Source organism: Zophobas morio, unplaced genomic scaffold (genome assembly GCF_036711695.1).
Source record: "Zophobas morio isolate AGI-343-1 ecotype UQ-CSIRO unplaced genomic scaffold, CSIRO_AGI_Zmor_V1 ptg000022l, whole genome shotgun sequence".
Classification (NCBI taxonomy): Eukaryota; Metazoa; Arthropoda; class Insecta; order Coleoptera; family Tenebrionidae; genus Zophobas; species Zophobas morio.
The window spans coordinates 2,206,906-2,222,893 of NW_026972127.1; the positions used below are offsets into that span (position 1 = coordinate 2,206,906).

The 15,988-nt window shown below is 39.2% G+C and overlaps 5 protein-coding genes across 8 annotated transcripts; 1 reads left to right on the top strand and 4 right to left on the bottom strand.

Annotated features, from left to right (window-relative positions):
• Positions 1–325: 325 nt before the first annotated feature.
• LOC135133513 (serine incorporator 1-like) lies at positions 326–2,113 on the bottom strand. The gene is made up of 6 exons (XM_064061953.1): positions 1,844–2,113; positions 1,611–1,794; positions 1,288–1,488; positions 1,139–1,177; positions 851–999; positions 326–792 (listed from the first exon to the last, which is right to left on the bottom strand). The coding sequence occupies exons 1-6, from the start codon at positions 2,051–2,053 to the stop codon at positions 658–660; spliced, it is 918 nt and encodes a 305-aa protein (XP_063918023.1). The 5' UTR covers positions 2,054–2,113; the 3' UTR covers positions 326–657.
• A 3,167-nt stretch (positions 2,114–5,280) lies between these two features.
• Positions 5,281–10,246, bottom strand: LOC135133522 (serine incorporator 1-like). Its single transcript, XM_064061966.1, has 6 exons — positions 10,224–10,246; positions 10,007–10,111; positions 6,181–6,381; positions 6,032–6,070; positions 5,745–5,892; positions 5,281–5,684 (listed from the first exon to the last, which is right to left on the bottom strand). Exons 1-6 carry the CDS (start codon positions 10,243–10,245, stop codon positions 5,549–5,551), a joined length of 651 nt encoding a protein of 216 aa, XP_063918036.1. The 5' UTR covers position 10,246; the 3' UTR covers positions 5,281–5,548.
• Positions 10,247–10,377: 131 nt separating this feature from the next.
• On the bottom strand, positions 10,378–12,954 carry LOC135133412 (probable serine incorporator). Of its 4 annotated transcripts, none has more exons than XM_064061794.1 (8): positions 12,646–12,954; positions 12,242–12,594; positions 11,895–12,189; positions 11,662–11,845; positions 11,340–11,540; positions 11,191–11,229; positions 10,905–11,052; positions 10,378–10,845 (listed from the first exon to the last, which is right to left on the bottom strand). In XM_064061794.1, the coding sequence occupies exons 1-8, from the start codon at positions 12,679–12,681 to the stop codon at positions 10,710–10,712; spliced, it is 1,392 nt and encodes a 463-aa protein (XP_063917864.1). In that variant the 5' UTR covers positions 12,682–12,954; the 3' UTR covers positions 10,378–10,709. The 4 variants fall into 4 exon arrangements, with proteins under 4 accessions (XP_063917864.1, XP_063917863.1, XP_063917866.1 ...); XM_064061793.1 differs by having other exon boundaries at positions 10,905–11,070; XM_064061796.1 differs by lacking the exon at positions 11,191–11,229.
• Positions 12,955–13,011: 57 nt separating this feature from the next.
• Positions 13,012–13,613, top strand: LOC135133415 (ER membrane protein complex subunit 5). Its single transcript, XM_064061798.1, has 3 exons — positions 13,012–13,184; positions 13,232–13,284; positions 13,332–13,613. Exons 1-3 carry the CDS (start codon positions 13,103–13,105, stop codon positions 13,536–13,538), a joined length of 342 nt encoding a protein of 113 aa, XP_063917868.1. The 5' UTR covers positions 13,012–13,102; the 3' UTR covers positions 13,539–13,613.
• On the bottom strand, positions 13,536–15,196 carry LOC135133414 (mitochondrial uncoupling protein Bmcp). The gene is made up of 6 exons (XM_064061797.1): positions 14,750–15,196; positions 14,553–14,700; positions 14,163–14,442; positions 13,994–14,112; positions 13,884–13,944; positions 13,536–13,834 (listed from the first exon to the last, which is right to left on the bottom strand). Exons 1-6 carry the CDS (start codon positions 14,832–14,834, stop codon positions 13,625–13,627), a joined length of 903 nt encoding a protein of 300 aa, XP_063917867.1. The 5' UTR covers positions 14,835–15,196; the 3' UTR covers positions 13,536–13,624.
• Positions 15,197–15,988: the final 792 nt, after the last annotated feature.

Consider the following 15,988-nt stretch of genomic DNA (forward strand, 5'->3'; position numbering starts at 1 on the left):
AGTGTTTTCGTTGGAAAATGTTTGTTTTTTTGATTTTTGGTAGTAACTGGAAGCGAAAAATGTTTAAGCCAGTTTTAATGCAATAAAGCACACAGCAATAAAGCTTTTGACATTTAGTCGTCACAGCTTACTATGTTAACTAATTTTCGATTTCTACTTTTAATAATACCTACAAAAAATGATCAACTCCGCCATATTTAAACATGGTGACCGGAAATAGGTGGATGCCAAAACCTTACGCATCGCACGTCACAAAAAACCCACTTCAGTCACACTTCCCCTAAAACCTTCCTGTATGCAAATCCGTCGAAATAAAACAATGCCCTACGTGTTTCGAAACTTTATTAGTTACCAATAATTATATGAATATGCAATGTACCTCCGTAAAAATCTAGTCATTTTTAAAAATAATATACAAAGAACTGTAACACCTACATCTACTTATTTGCATGTAATACAAAATTGTATCTAACTTGATCACAACATTAGAATAAGGGAAGAATACACGATAGTAAAATTCGCAGCTCATAACCTCCAAGCCGAAATTCACGGTGCTTCCTAAAATCAAACAAGAAACGACACACAATAAAAGATAGACGAATTTATAGCAACAACAAAATATCACACATCTAATCATCTCAGACTGAAACGGATAAATTAATTGAACTCGCGATCCGGCAACACAATCGGTGCGACCAGCGTCCACCCATACAACGCCAAGCAGAGCCAGCTCGAGATGACTTTGATCCACATCGACGCCGAATTGGCCTTATTGTTCAAGCTCGAGTCCGGCTTAAAAAATTATCAGTAGGGACGGGTGTGCAAACTGAAACTGACCCTTCACTACGTACTTGTACCAGTTGGTCAGCGTCATCATCACGTACAACGTGGCTAAGGCAAACATCAAGTGGAAGAAACTCCACGAATACGCAACCGTGTCTTCCTCGTTATCCCAGACCTTCTTCTCGCCCCGTTCGGCAGTGTCGCCGTCATCTTTACCTGTGATAGGGATATAGCCTTCAATACAGAAAAGGGGAAACAGTAAAATAAAAGAAAAGCAGCTACGAGCAACTAAAGTTAGAAGCCAAACTTTCCACAGCATTATGTTTTGGTTACTAAAGTCAAACTAAGTGCGTACCTTCGTTTTCAACAAGGTGATCCGATCCGCCGCTCCTTACTGCACACAAAAATAGAGTTAGTTAAGTGGAGACATCTATTTAACTTAACCAAAACGAAGCACTACATAATGCTATGGGACGACATAGAGGGGTTAGTAAGTTTACTCACCGGCCCCGTTATCCTTGACTAGCATGTTTTCGGACATGGTGATTTTCGACGACTGACTAGCGGAACGCAGGGATGAGTACAAGACGCAGCACATCCAAACGATAAGTCCTACTATTCCCTCAGAATCGAAACCCATCTGGTGGTTTTTGGTGGTGCTGCCGGCACCCACGATACCCAGAAGGCCTGGGTTGCATTCCGAATCTACAAACACGCGGTAAGTCGCATTCCGGACGAAATAACTTGTAATTAAGCTCCGCCTTTAAAAACGGGCGGAGCGTGGGTCAACCAATCAAAACGCTAGTAGTTCTAACCCAACTTTTTACCTGGGGAATTAGAAACTGCAGACCATGTCAAGTAAGTAACGTACAAGGACACAACGGACGACTGCAGAAGTCCCGACCTTGGTAATTTTTCCTGTACAGCCGGTAAAATCGACACCGCACTGATAATAACGGCCAAGATTAAATTAAACGAGATGAAGAATTTGTGTAAATCGCAACCGCTGGACTAAAATTTGTTTATTTTTATTTTCGCCAAACTTTCGTAATCAACTTACCTTTGTGAAAAATACAAAATGTAAGACTATACCGGTGATGGTTAGTGCAAAATTGAGGAACGTGGCTGCCAGTAACGCAAAATACCATCCTTTGGATTCCGTTTCCTCAAAATTACCCACCCAAGCCTCCGCCCACGAATGGGCAAAATCAACAATCAAAATCAGCTGGATGAATATAAACAGAAAGCCTCCAATCATCCCAAAGTACATCCAAGTCTCCCCAAATGACCCCTCAGGAATGAAAAACGCCCCAATAATGCCTAATTTGTTAAAAAAAAAACAAAAAAAACCTATTCTATATTTAAAAACAAAAAAAAGTGTTTTAAAACCAATAAAACAAACGGTTTTTTTTACAGTCACATCACTAAATAAGACTGATTTTGGCAAATGAGATCCATCTAAGAAAATGGCGGGCGGGTGGGTGGGGTTAGTACCTGCCAAAATAAGATCGATTTTGGTAAATCACATATCCTCTAAGAAAAGAGAGGGTGGGTGGGCGGGGCTAGTACCTGCTAAGATAAGGCTGATTTTGGCAAATGACATCCTGTAAGAAAAGAGAGTGTGGGTGGGCGGGGCTAGTACCTGCTAAGATAAGAATGATTTTGGCAAATGAAATACCCTGTAAGAAAAGAAAGGGCGGGTGGGTGGGGCTAGTACCTTATAAGATAAAACTGATTTTGGCATATGAGTTAACCTCTAAGGAAAGAGAGGGTGGGTGGGCGGGGCTAGTACCTTCTAAAATAAGGCTGATTTTGGCAAATGACATACCCTCTAAGAAACGGGAGGGCGGATGGGTGGGACTAGTACCGGTTAAGACTGATTTTCGCAAATGACGTATCCCCTAAGAAATTTAATTAAATGATTATAAGAAAAGAGAAAAGACACTAGAGGCTCCAAAGCACTTTCAAATTCTTTCTAAACAGGAATACCTAGAACCTCAAGATTGTTTTCAAAAAAAAAAACGCAGTCCTAAAATGAACTCAAAAGCATGTCAGGTCAGAATTTTCCAAAAATAGAACACCGAAGTCCCCTAAAATTGTTTTAAATAATATAATTTGCAAAAAAAATCTCCATAAACTTCCAAAATAATACACGATGATTAGTTTCCATTCCCACTCGACAGAAGAACATGACTAGCCCCGCCCACCCACCCTGCCTCTTTTTCAGTGATTTATTTTATCTGATCTGAATCAAATAAATGACCTTACACTTAACAGAAGTAAAATTAGTCCTTAGAAATAGAAGAGGGGGGGAGGCTAGGACTTACTAAGATAAGACTGATTTTGGCAAATCAAATACCTTCCAAAAAAACAGAGGGTGGGTGGGCGGGGCTAATATTTGATGAGATAAAACTGATTTTGACACTTTTGACATTTTCGACTATTTTTCTAACTAGAAGAGGTCAGGTCATGGTAGGTCAAGTCAGATCAGATGCATGATATAACAAATAAATTTTATAACAAATACTATAACAAAAAAAATACGATTAGCGTTTTTTTTTTACTTTTTTCATTAGACTATTCTAGATTCTATTATTAGTTTCCAGTCCCACTCGACAGAAGAACATAACTAGCCCCGCCCACCCACCCTGCCTCTTTTTCAGTGATTGATTTTATCCGATCTGAATCAAATAAATGACCTTATACTTAACAGAAGTAAAATTAGTCCTTAGAAATAGAAGAGGGGGGGAGGCTAGTACTTACTAAAATGAGGCTGATTTTGGCAAATCAAGTATCTCCCAAAAAAACAGAGGGTGGGTGGGCGGGGCTAATATTTGATGAGATAAAACTGATTTTGACACTTTTGACTATTTTTCTAACTAGAAGAGGTCAGGTCAGGGTAGGTCAAGTCAGGTCAGATGCATGAAATAACAAATAAAAATTATAGCAAATACTATAGCAAAAAAATACGATTAGCGTTTTTTTTTTTTAATTTTTTCATTAGACTATTCTAGATTCTATTATTAGTTTCCAGTCCCACTCGACAGAAGAACATAACTAGCCCCGCCCACCCACCCTGACTCTTTTTCAGTGATTGATTTTATCCGATCTGAATCAAATAAATGACCTTATACTTAACAGAAGTAAAATTAGTCCTTAGAAATAGAAGAGGGGGGGAGGCTAGTACTTACTAAGATGAGGCTGATTTTGGCAAATCAAGTATCTTCCAAAAAAACAGAGGGTGGGTGGGCGGGGCTAATATTTGATGAGATAAAACTGATTTTGACACTTTTGACATTTTCGACTATTTTTCTAACTAGAAGAGGTCAGGTCACGGTAGGTCAAGGCAGGTCAGATGCATGAAATAACAAATAAATTTTATAGCAAATAGTATTAAAAAAAATACGATTAGCGTTTTTTTTTATTCTAGATTCTATTATTAGATACCATTTCCACTCGACAGAAGAACATGATCAAGAAGAGCCTCCCGAATTAGAAAATTGCGGCTCTCAAAACTTTTTCAAATTCGTAAAAAATCCTCAGATTCCTTTAAATTTATCCGAAAATAAAACAGAAATATTAACTAAAAGTTTTAATACTAGTTAAGTAGTGTTGTAAATCGAAAATTGTTTTTTATTTCATGATTGGGTGTTGTTCTTTCGTGGTATTTTCGTGGAAATGTGGATAGTTTTGGGTTCTGGTTGACGCTTTCCAAAGAAAAATTCACTGACATAATCGTCACAGCACACCGCGTTTAAATCGATTTTTTTTTTTTTTAATTTCGCACTTTTACGTGATTTTCCGGACGTTTTTCATCTGAAAATGTTCCCTTTTCGACAAAAAATCAGCCCGGATTGAGGTTTTTTCCTGAATGAAACCAAATTTGTAACAATCGTCACAACAGTCTAGGTTAATGCGATTTTCACATACTTACCTGGAATTTTCCGGCGTGCATCCAGTTTTTATTTTTCCAGAACTGAGCAGTTTTCACTTACGGTTTTCCTTGGAAAATGTTTGTTCTTTTAATTTTTGATAGTACCTGGAAGCGAAAAATGTTTAAGCCAGTTTTAATGCAATAAAGCTTTTGACGTTTAGTCGTCACAGCCAACTAAGTATGTTAAACTAATTTTCGATTCCAATGGAAATTTTTCATAATGTAATTTTTTTTCAGAAGTATTTTTAAACATTTAATAGTTGTTTGAAATGGAGCAGAAAAAACGTTAAATGTTTTCTCATATTAATTTTTTTTATTAATTACTTCTTAATAAATAATACGTACAAGAAATTATCAACTCCACCATATTTAAAGATGGAGACCGGAAATAGGTGAATGCCAAAACCTTACGCATCACACGTCACCAAAAATCCACTACAGTCACACTTCCCATAAAACCTTCCTGTATGCAAATTCCGTCCAAATAAAACAATGCCCTACGTGTTTCGAAACTTTATTAATTACCAATAATTATATGAATATGCAATGTACCTCCGTAAAAATCTAGTCATTTTTAAAAACAATATACAAAGAACTGTAACACCTACATCTACTTATTTGCATGTAATACAAAATTGTATCTAACTTGATCACAACATTAGAATAAGGGAAGAATACACGATAGTAAAATTCGCAGCTCATAATCTCCAAGCCGAAACTCACAGGTGCTTCCTAAAATCAAACAAGAAACGACACACAATAAAAGATAGACGAATTTATAGCAACAACAAAATATCACACATCTAATCATCTCAGACTGAAACGGATAAATTAATTGAACTCGCGATCCGGCAACACAATCGGTGCGACCAGCGTCCACCCATACAACGCCAAGCAGAGCCAGCTCGAGATGACTTTGATCCACATCGACGCCGAATTGGCCTTATTGTTCAAGCTCGAGTCCGGCCTAAAAAAAATCATCAGTAGGGACGGGTGTACAAACTGAAACTGACCCTTCACTACGTACTTGTACCAGTTGGTCAGCGTCATCATCACGTACAACGTGGCTAAGGCAAACATCAAGTGGAAGAAACTCCACGAATACGCAACCGTGTCTTCCTCGTTATCCCAGACCTTCTTCTCGCCCCGTTCGGCAGTGTCGCCGTCATCTTTACCTGTGATAGGGATATAGCCTTCAATACAGAAAAGGGGAAACAGTAAAATAAAAGAAAAGCAGCTACGAGCAACTAAAGTTAGAAGCCAAACTTTCCACAGAATTATGTTTTGGTTACTAAAGTCAAACTAAGTGCGTACCTTCGTTTTCAACAAGGTGATCCGATCCGCCGCTCCTTACTGCACACAAAAATAGAGTTAGTTAAGTGGAGACATCTATTTAACTTAACCAAAACGAAGCACTACATAATGCTATGGGACGACATAGAGGGGTTAGTAAGTTTACTCACCGGCCCCGTTATCCTTGACTAGCATATTTTCGGACATGGTGATTTTCGACGACTGGCTAGCGGAACGCAGGGATGAGTACAAGACGCAGCACATCCAAACAATAAGTCCCACTATTCCCTCAGAATCGAAACCCATCTGGTGGTTTTTGGTGGTGCTGCCGGCACCCACGATACCCAGAAGGCCTGGGTTGCATTCCGAATCTACAAACACGCGGTAAGTCGCATTCCGGACGAAATAACTTGTAATTAAGCTCCGCCTTTAAAAACGGGCGGAGCGTGGGTCAACCAATCAAAACGCTAGTAGTTCTAACCCAACTTTTTACCTGGGGAATTAGAAACTGCAGACCATCATGTCAAGTAAGTAACGTACAAGGACACAACGGACGACTGCAGAAGTCCCGACCTTGGTAATTTTTCTTGTACAGCTGGTAAAATCGACACCGCACTAATAATAACGGCCAAAATTAAATTAAACGAGACGAAGAATTTGTGTAAATCGCAACCGCTGGACTAAAATTTGTTTTTTTTTATTTTCGCCAAACTTTTGTATCAACTTACCTTTGTGAAAAATACGTAAAGTAAAACTATACCGGTGATGGTTAGTGCAAAATTGAGGAACGTGGCTGCTAGTAACGCAAAATACCATCCTTTGGATTCCGTTTCCTCAAAATTACCCACCCAAGCCTCCGCCCATGAATGGGCAAAATCAGCTGGATTAATATAAACAGAAACCCTCCAATCATCCCAAAGTACATCCAAGTCTCCCCAAATGACCCCTCAGGAATGAAAAACGCTCCAATAATGCCTAATTTGTTAAAAAAAAACAAAAAAACCTATTCTATATTAAAAAAAAAAAGTGTTTTAAAACCAATAAAACAAACGTTTTTTTTTTACAGTCACATCACTAGGTAAGACTGATTTTGGCAAATGAGATCTAAGAAAATGGCGGGCGGGTGGGTGGGGTTAGTACTTGCCAAAATAAGATCGATTTTGGTAAATCACATATCCTCTAAGAAAAGAGAGGGTGGGTTGGCGGGGCTAGCACCTGCTAAGATAAGGCTGATTTTGGCAAATGACATCCTGTAAGAAAAGAGAGTGTGGGTGGGCGGGGCTAGTACCTGCTAAGATAAGAATGATTTTGGCAAATGAAATACACTGTAAGAAAAGAAAGGGCGGGTGGGTGGGGCTAGTACCTTATAAGATAAAACTGATTTTGGCATATGAGTTAACCTCTAAGGAAAGAGAGGGTGGGTGGGCGGGGCTAGTACCTTCTAAAATAAGGCTGATTTTGGCAAATGACATACCCTCTAAGAAACGGGAGGGCGGATGGGTGGGGCTAGTACCGGTTAAGACTGATTTTCGCAAATGACGTATCCCCTAAGAAATTTAATTAAATGATTATAAGAAAAGAGAAAAGACACTAGAGGCTCCAAAGCACTTTCAAATTCTTTCCAAACAGGAATACCTAGAACCTCAACATTGTTAAAAAAAAAACGCAGTCCTAAAATGAACTCAAAAGCATGTCAGGTCAGAATTTTCCAAAAATAGAACACCGAAGTCCCCTAAAATTGTTTTAAATAATATAATTTGCAAAAAAAATCTCCATAAACTTCCAAAATAATACACGATGATTAGTTTCCATTCCCACTCGACAGAAGAACATGACTAGCCCCGCCCACCCACCCTGCCTCTTTTTCAGTAATTGATTTTATCCGATCTGAATCAAATAAATGACCTTATACTTAACAGAAGTAAAATTAGTCCTTAGAAATAGAAGAGGGGGGGGAGGCTAGTACTTACTAAGAAAAGGCTGATTTTGGCATATCAAATACCTTCCAAAAAAACAGAGGGTGGGTGGGCGGGGCTAATATTTGATGAGATAAAACTGATTTTGACACTTTTGACATTTTCGATTATTTTTCTAACTAGAAGAGGTCAGGTCACGGTAGGTCAAGTCAGGTCAGATGCATGAAATAACAAATAAATTTTATAGCAAATACTATAACAAAAAAAAAATACGATTAGCGTTTTTGTTTTTTACTTTTTTCACTAGACAATTCTAGATTCTATTATTAGTTTCCAGTCTCACTCGACAGAAGAACATAACTAGCCCCGCCCACCCAGTGATTGATTTTATCCGATCTGAATCAAATAAATGACTTTATACTTAACAGAAGTAAAATTAGTCCTTAGAAATAGAAGAGGGCGGGGGAGGCTAGTACTTACTAAGATAAGGCTGATTTTGGTAAATCAAATACCTTCCAAAAAAACAGAGGGTGGGTGGGCGGGGCTAATATTTGACGAGATAAAACTGATTTTGACACTTTTGACATTTTCGATTATTTTTCTAACTAGAAGAGGTCAGGTCACGGTAGGTCAAGTCAGGTCAGATGCATGAAATAACAAATAAATTTTATAGCAAATACTATAACAAAAAAAAAATACGATTAGCGTTTTTGTTTTTTACTTTTTTCACTAGACTATTCTAGATTCTATTATTAGTTTTCATTCCCACTCGACAGAAGAACATGATCAAGAGCCTCCCGAATTAGAAAAAAAAAAAAACATTGCGGCTCTCGAGGCTTTTTCAAATTCGTAAAAAATAAAACACCAGATTTCTTTAAATTTATCCGAAAATAAAACAGAAATATTAACTAAAAGTTTTAATATTAGTTAAGTAGTGTTGTTTAGTTGTTAAACGTAGCAAAATTACCAATTTTAAAATAAATATGAGAAGTCCCCATTTTTCAGACACCCGGTATGTATGTTGAAAAAGATTTAAAAAAGTCCAACATGTAGTAGAAAAATCTAAATTCCGATTTTTTTCCGAAAGTGTTAAAATTGGCGCAGACGCCCCCCTTAACTGTGAAAATTTACAACTCAGCGTATATTTTTTAAGATATGTTACACTAAAATATTGCTTACAATTGTTTTGTCCTTCTTATAGTGTAAATACTGCAATTATCGTTTTTTAAATTGTAAAAAATAGTAACAGTAACTTACTTAATTAAAACCAGTTATTATAATTTCCGGTTTTTCCTATCGACAGTCTCCTTTCTGTCTATGTCTAGTTTGTAAACTACATCAATATGAATAAAAAAATATGTCTTTTAGCGACAATAAAATTTCCAAATGTGTAGTTGTTTTGGTTTCAAAAAAATAAAAACAGTCAAAAACGAGGTCCTAGAATGACGCAGAACAAATACAGAGATACTGGTTTTTAAATTATTAATTCATTTGGTACTTTCTACACCGTACAAAGAAAATTTTCAGTTAAGTGAACAAAAATATTTTGTAATTATAACAAAGCACGGCCTAGATCTGGCGATTTCTTGGATTTTAAAAAAGCCATCTTGACACAGCTTCTCATCTTAAAGATTTGTGTCAACATGCAACCAACATTACAGATGTGTGTTTCATTGCATTATTTAAAAAATACATATATCCGAAAACGAGAAGACATACGTTCAATATTTCACACCATTCTTTGATCCAAGTAATTAATGAAATCGAAAATTGCTTTTCATTTCATGGTTGGGGTTTTTATTTTGTCGTATTTTCGTGGAAATGTGGATAGTTTTGGGTTCTGGTTGATGCTTTCCACCATTTTAAAAAGAAAAATTCATTGACATAATCGTCACAGCACACCGCGTTAAAACCGATTTTTTTAATTTCGCACTTTTACGTGATTTTCCGGACGTTTTTCATCTGAAAATGTGCCCTTTTTGACAAAAAATAAGCGCCAATTGAAATTTTTTCATGAATAAAACCAAATTTGTAACAATCGTCACGACACTCTAGGTTAACGCGATTTTCACATACTTACCTGAAATTTTCCGGCATGCATCCAGTTTTTCTTTTTCCAGAACTGAGCAGTTTTCACTTAGTGTTTTCCTTGGAAAATGTTTGTTCTTTTGATTTTTGATAGTAACTGGAAGCGAAAAATGTTTAAGCCAGTTTTAATGCAATAAAGCTTTTGACATTTAGTCGTCACAGCTTACTATGTTAACTAATTTTCGATTTCTATTTTTAATAATACCTACAAAAAATGATCAACTCCGCCATATTTAAAGATGGAGACCGGAAATTGGTGGATGCTAAAACCTTTTACGCATCACACGTCACAAAAAACCCACTTCAGTCACACTTCCCATAAAAGCTTCCTGTATGCAAATCCGTCCAAATAAAACAACTCCCTACGTGTTTCGAAACTTTATTAGTTACCAATAATTATATGAATATGTAATGTACCTCCGTAAAAATCTAGTCATTTTTAAAAATAATATACAAAGAACTGTAACACCTACATCTACTTATTTGCATGTAATACAAAATTGTATCTAACTTGATCACAACATTAGAATAAGGGAAGAATACACGATAGTAAAATTCGCAGCTCATAACCTCCAAGCCGAAATTCACAGTGCTTCCTAAAATCAAACAAGAAACGACACACAATAAAAGATAGACGAATTTATAGCAACAACAAAATATCACACATCTAATCATCTCAGACTGAAACGGATAAATTAATTAAACTCGCGATCCGGCAACACAATCGGTGCGACCAGCGTCCACCCATACAACGCCAAGCAGAGCCAGCTCGAGATGACTTTGATCCACATCGACGCCGAATTCGCCTTATTGTTCAAGCTCGAGTCCGGCCTAAAAAAATTATCAGTAGGGACGGGTGTACAAACTGAAACTGACCCTTCACTACGTACTTGTACCAGTTGGTCAGCGTCATCATCACGTACAACGTGGCTAAGGCAAACATCAAGTGGAAGAAACTCCACGAATACGCAACTGTGTCTTCCTCGTTATCCCAGACCTTCTTCTCGCCCCGTTCGGCAGTGTCGCCGTCATCTTTACCTGTGATAGGGATATAGCCTTCAATACAGAAAAGGGGAAACAGTAAAATAAAAGAAAAGCAGCTACGAGCAACTAAAGTTAGAAGCCAAACTTTCCACAGCATTATGTTTTGTTACTAAAGTCAAACTAAGTGCGTACCTTCGTTTTCAACAAGGTGATCCGATCCGCCGCTCCTTACTGCACACAAAAATAGAGTTAGTTAAGTGGAGACATCTATTTAACTTAAGCAAAACGAAGCACTACATAATGCTATGGGACGACATAGAGGGGTTAGTAAGTTTACTCACCGGCCCCGTTATCCTTGACTAGCATGTTTTCTGACATGGTGATTTTCGACGACTGACTAGCGGACCGCAGGGATGAGTACAAGACGCAGCACATCCAAACAATAAGTCCCACTATTCCCTCAGAATCGAAACCCATCTGGTGGTTTTTGGTGGTGCTGCCGGCACCCACGATACCCAGAAGGCCTGGGTTGCATTCCGAATCTACAAACACGCGGTAAGTCGCATTCCGGACGAACTAACTTGTAATTAAGCTCCGCCTTTAAAAACGGGCGGAGCGTGGGCAACCAATCAAAACGCTAGTAGTTCTAACCCAACTTTTTACCTGGGGAATTAGAAACTGCAGACCATGTCAAGTAAGTAACGTACAAGGACACAACGGACGACTGCAGAAGTCCCGACCTTGGTAATTTTTCTTGTACAGCTGGTAAAATCGACACCGCACTAATAATAACGGCCAAGATTAAATTAAACGAGATGAAGAATTTGTGTAAATCGCAACCGCTGGACTAAAATTTGTTTATTTTTATTTTCGCCAAACTTTCGTAATCAACTTACCTTTGTGAAAAATACAAAAAGTAAGACTATGCCGGTGATGGTTAGTGCAAAATTGAGGAACGTGGCTGCCAGTAACGCAAAATACCATCCTTTGGATTCCGTTTCCTCAAAATTACCCACCCAAGCCTCCGCCCATGAATGGGCAAAATCAACAATCAAAATCAGCTGGATTAATATAAACAGAAAGCCTCCAATCATCCCAAAGTACATCCAAGTCTCCCCAAATGACCCCTCAGGAATGAAAAACGCCCCAATAATGCCACCAATCACCAGAAGATACTTAAGTCCCCAAAAACTGAAATTAACCACGTTTCCCTCACTAAACTCTCACACCTCTCTCTACAAACCCATTCTGAATCCCAGCTCTGGGATCCCGCGACGTCTTCACCCCAATCATCATCAGCGCCATCAGAACAAAGAAACAAGTCAAAATAAAACATATCCTATAAACGGCCAAATAACCCACGGCGTGGTCGCAATTAATCGAGACCGATTGCGGCAAATAATTGCTGCTGCTGTTGGTGCAAAACGGCACCTTCCGGAGCACATCCTGCAGCCCCGGAGACAACATAATGCATGCCGCTATCGTCCCTACCAACAGCATAAGGGCGTACATGACCCTGGATGACGTCGAATTGCGACACGAAGGGCATGCTGAACAGCACAAAGAGCAAGCGGTGCTTCCGCAGCAACATGCTAGCTGCAAATCGATAAAAATAGTAACGAGAATTTCGGAAAGGGTGAGTCATACCGGGAGGGCCGAACACAGGCCCAGGACTGCTCCCATCTCGCACCACTGGAATTAAACACTTTATCGAAAAACGGGCGATTTTCTACGTCGTTCGTGAAGGCCCTTTGTTGACATTAAAGAACACCAACAGTGACAGCTGTTTTGGGACGGGCCAATGAGTAAGCACGGCGCGGGATTCAAACGTAGTGGGGTAGGTGCACCATCATGGGTTAAATGGGACACGTTTGAGTGAATTGTGTACCACACGGTAATTTAACTAATATAACAACGTCATTTCGTTGGAAAATACATATAAACTAATAAAGAAGTAAAATCGTTGACTAAAATGTCGATCGGTCGGTAAAATCGCGCTCTGTACCAGTACTACCAACGTTAATTTTGTCATTGTGTACAAAAATCACTAATGGAGTAATTTTCTCGCAATTTATTAATTTAATACTTTTCGACTCTATTTAAAATGCCAGCCACGCTTTTTCACCGATTCGTTTTAACTATTGGGTTTTTGTCTCTGTTTCACGTTGCGTATTCAGCAGCCCAACGTAAGTGAATTTTGTGTTGTCACCCTAACCTCAAATTTCGCTTCCAGATCGTTCGTATTTGCGATTAAACGAGTTGGATTTCACCCACTTGCCACTCGATGTAAGTCACCACCGCCCGTCTCCCCCATTTAATAACACAAATTTCAGGTTATAATTCAAGCCTTCATCAGTTTATTTGTCATAATGTATGGGGTCATGAACGTCGCAGGCGACTTTAAAGAAATCAAAGCCTCTGCCGAGTTGGAAAATCGGTTTTGGGAGACCTTCAAAAACGTCCCTTCGTTCTATACATTCAGTCACCGCGGTAGATTTCTCAACCCGTCGTATTCTAGTTACAAAGACGACGACGAGTGATTGCAAGTATTTATTTGGAATACTATTGTTAAGTGCATGGTACAGATTGAAAATAAATAATGCCTTTAGTCTTAATACTTAAGTGCTTAATACAGTTTCTTTAGTTGCTCGTAAGTGATGAAGAAAATTATGTTCCAAGGACCCATACGGAATAAAGTTGGAATGAATCCTTTGTAAAATGCCCAGAAACCCTCGTTTTTGAAAGTTTGAATGAAGCAGTCGGAGGTGCTCGTGTAAATGTGAGCAGGGAAGGGACCGCCGCTCTTCTTCAATTTTCTTTGGTTCATTAAACGGGTCTGTAATTAATTTAGTAACGGCTTGTCGCTCATGGTTGCGGAAACTTACCCTAACAACATCAATGGGGGTTGATGCTATTGCGCTCCCCAAACTGGCGAAAAGACTAGAGCTAGAAACAAAGGGTGATATGGGGGTAACAAACACGACTTAAGACTTACACAAAATGATTTGCAATATTATCACCGAACGTTTTAATTAAGTGACTTTTGCAGAAGTCATATACTGGTAGTTCCACAGCGGCAATCACAGCAGCCCTTTGGGCAGTGGGGCTGACTCCCTACGGACAAACATTGATTACTCATTCCAAATTATGTGTAAACTTTGTACTCTCCACAGCCCCGAGATTCCTTCATGCGCGTAGACGTCTTTGAAGCAGTCGATCAAGCCGACGTTGCCGTGGCTCCCCTGCACTTGCATCCGCACTTTAAGCACATCGGTGGGGTTAGCGATCGCGCTGGAAACCGCCCCCGCTATCACAGCACAGCACAAATTGACGGTGACACTCTCTTTCCCATTATTGTGCTCTACAATAATCCGCTTAAGCGAGTAGTACGTACCGAACTTAATTGTACCGTATGTGGCTTGGCGCAACACCGCTGGCCATATACTGAGAAACAAAGGCGCACATATATTACAGGCAAACACGCGGAGAAATGGGGGCTACTCTAGAACTTTAGTAAAAACGTGAGTTGCGAAAAGTGGCGCCGGAACCCTTACCCTGAGTACAAAGCGGCGACTCCCTCGGTTCTGCCTATTTTAAGGAGACAGTCAACCATGCCCCTGTACTTCAACGTGGCATGGTTCTTGTCGAGCTTCTGCCCCTGGATCTGCAAGCGAGTCTTGGTCGTGTCGATGGGGAAGGTGCCTGAAATTTCGAGTTTGATTTTTTTTTTTAGGTTAGGGCGGGGACGTACCGAACTCTGCGACGCAAGAAGCAAGGCCACCGTACACGAAGGGTCGCCAGTCTCTCTTCCCTGTACCATCACCCCCAGCAACCATTGATTTATGTCTTTTTGTATTCGAGAAACGGGCGAAGCGTGAAATGTATTTTTAGGTTAGGTTTGATTGACAGAAGCAGCCGAAATGCAGCGATGAGTGACGCCGGAGCACGCTGGTGGCATGAGTCAGTGGCGTGGCTGAGGCATGAATGGGGGTAATTATTGTGTAATTATGGTACGAGTATTAGGACTGAACCATGATAACTGGTTTTCTTTTTTGCGATAATGACCAGTGACGCACTTGGTGGAGGAGTTTATCTATACCATTACAATTGTTATCAGGGTTTGCCAATAATCAAGTTGCAAATATTTGTGTTGTTCTTGTGTTTAGCAGGAATGTTACGTGTTATCGCTGCTGTTGATAATTTTTTATGGTGTGGAGGAGGCACTCTTTTAATAATAGAATGGTGAGTACAAAGTCAGCGGTTCCCAAAACATGGATGAGGATTTTCGAAATGAAAGAATGACGTGTGGGTTTAGCCACAAGTCAATAACGCCATAGTGTCATTTATACGTCAAGTGTATGTTCAAATCGTCGTCTTCGTTGATTCACTATTAAAGTCTCTCCAATTGGTTACAATCGTCCGACTTGTCAAAAGGGAAAATATCACAAGATGTCACTCTCTTCGGGAGTTACAGGAACCTGTAATTAATCCGTTTTGTCACGCGCCAAAACAGTTTGTGGTTGAATTGGTAGTATCAAAATGTCCAGAAAATATTGCTCTGTGCCTGCTTGTGGGGTAATCAAGGATCCTAGAGACCACAAAATAATGCACAGATTCCCTTCAAACACTTTAAACAAAAGGTTGTGGTGCAAAAAGGTTTTTAATGCTACAAGTAGGTACCCCCACATAAATCTTTGACCTAAGGGAATGTATAGCCATTAAAACCATTTCAGGTGATGATATTGCAAATAATTTATACATTTGTGGTAAACACTTTGAGAAGAGTTGTTACTACACTAATAAAAGACTTAAACCCGGCTCTGTTCCTACTTTGTTTCTTCATGGTTCCAAGTCACCGTTACCTGTTCCTACTTCTTCAAGCTCCCCAGCAAGTACTAAACGTGATCCAGAATGCAGCTTCATAATTCCTGAGACACATTTTGATAACAATGTAAACACCTCAAAGAAAAACTTTCCTACTGCATATCCC

Bases quoted from the DNA above. Each gene is read 5' to 3' on its own strand.
- LOC135133513 (XM_064061953.1), bottom strand. From the start codon at position 2,053: ATGTACTTTGGGATGATTGGAGGCTTTCTGTTTATATTCATCCAGCTG. The intron at 1,489-1,610 runs GTAAAAAGTTGG...GCGTGTTTGTAG, and splicing joins TGCAGTTTCTAATTCCCCAG to ATTCGGAATGCAACCCAGGC. The intron at 793-850 runs TACGTAGTGAAG...TAATTTTTTAAG, and splicing joins CGCTGACCAACTGGTACAAG to CCGGACTCGAGCTTGAACAA.
- LOC135133522 (XM_064061966.1), bottom strand. From the start codon at position 10,245: ATGGCGGAGTTGATCATTTTTT. The intron at 10,112-10,223 runs GTAGGTATTATT...TTTCGCTTCCAG, and splicing joins GGCGGAGTTGATCATTTTTT to TTACTATCAAAAATCAAAAG. The intron at 6,071-6,180 runs GTGAGTAAACTT...TTTTGTGTGCAG, and splicing joins AGTCAAGGATAACGGGGCCG to TAAGGAGCGGCGGATCGGAT.
- LOC135133412 (XM_064061793.1), bottom strand. From the start codon at position 12,681: ATGGGAGCAGTCCTGGGCCTGTGTTCGGCCCTCCCG. The intron at 12,595-12,645 runs GTATGACTCACC...ATCGATTTGCAG, and splicing joins GCCTGTGTTCGGCCCTCCCG to CTAGCATGTTGCTGCGGAAG. The intron at 11,230-11,339 runs GTGAGTAAACTT...TTTTGTGTGCAG, and splicing joins AGTCAAGGATAACGGGGCCG to TAAGGAGCGGCGGATCGGAT.
- LOC135133415 (XM_064061798.1), top strand. From the start codon at position 13,103: ATGCCAGCCACGCTTTTTCACCGATTCGTTTTAACTATTGGGTTTTTG. The intron at 13,185-13,231 runs GTAAGTGAATTT...TTTCGCTTCCAG, and splicing joins TGCGTATTCAGCAGCCCAAC to ATCGTTCGTATTTGCGATTA. The intron at 13,285-13,331 runs GTAAGTCACCAC...CACAAATTTCAG, and splicing joins TCACCCACTTGCCACTCGAT to GTTATAATTCAAGCCTTCAT.
- LOC135133414 (XM_064061797.1), bottom strand. From the start codon at position 14,834: ATGGTTGCTGGGGGTGATGGTACAGGGAAGAGAGACTGGCGACCCTTC. The intron at 14,443-14,552 runs GTAAGGGTTCCG...TTTGTTTCTCAG, and splicing joins GTCGCCGCTTTGTACTCAGG to TATATGGCCAGCGGTGTTGC. The intron at 13,945-13,993 runs GTAAGTCTTAAG...CTTTGTTTCTAG, and splicing joins AATATTGCAAATCATTTTGT to CTCTAGTCTTTTCGCCAGTT.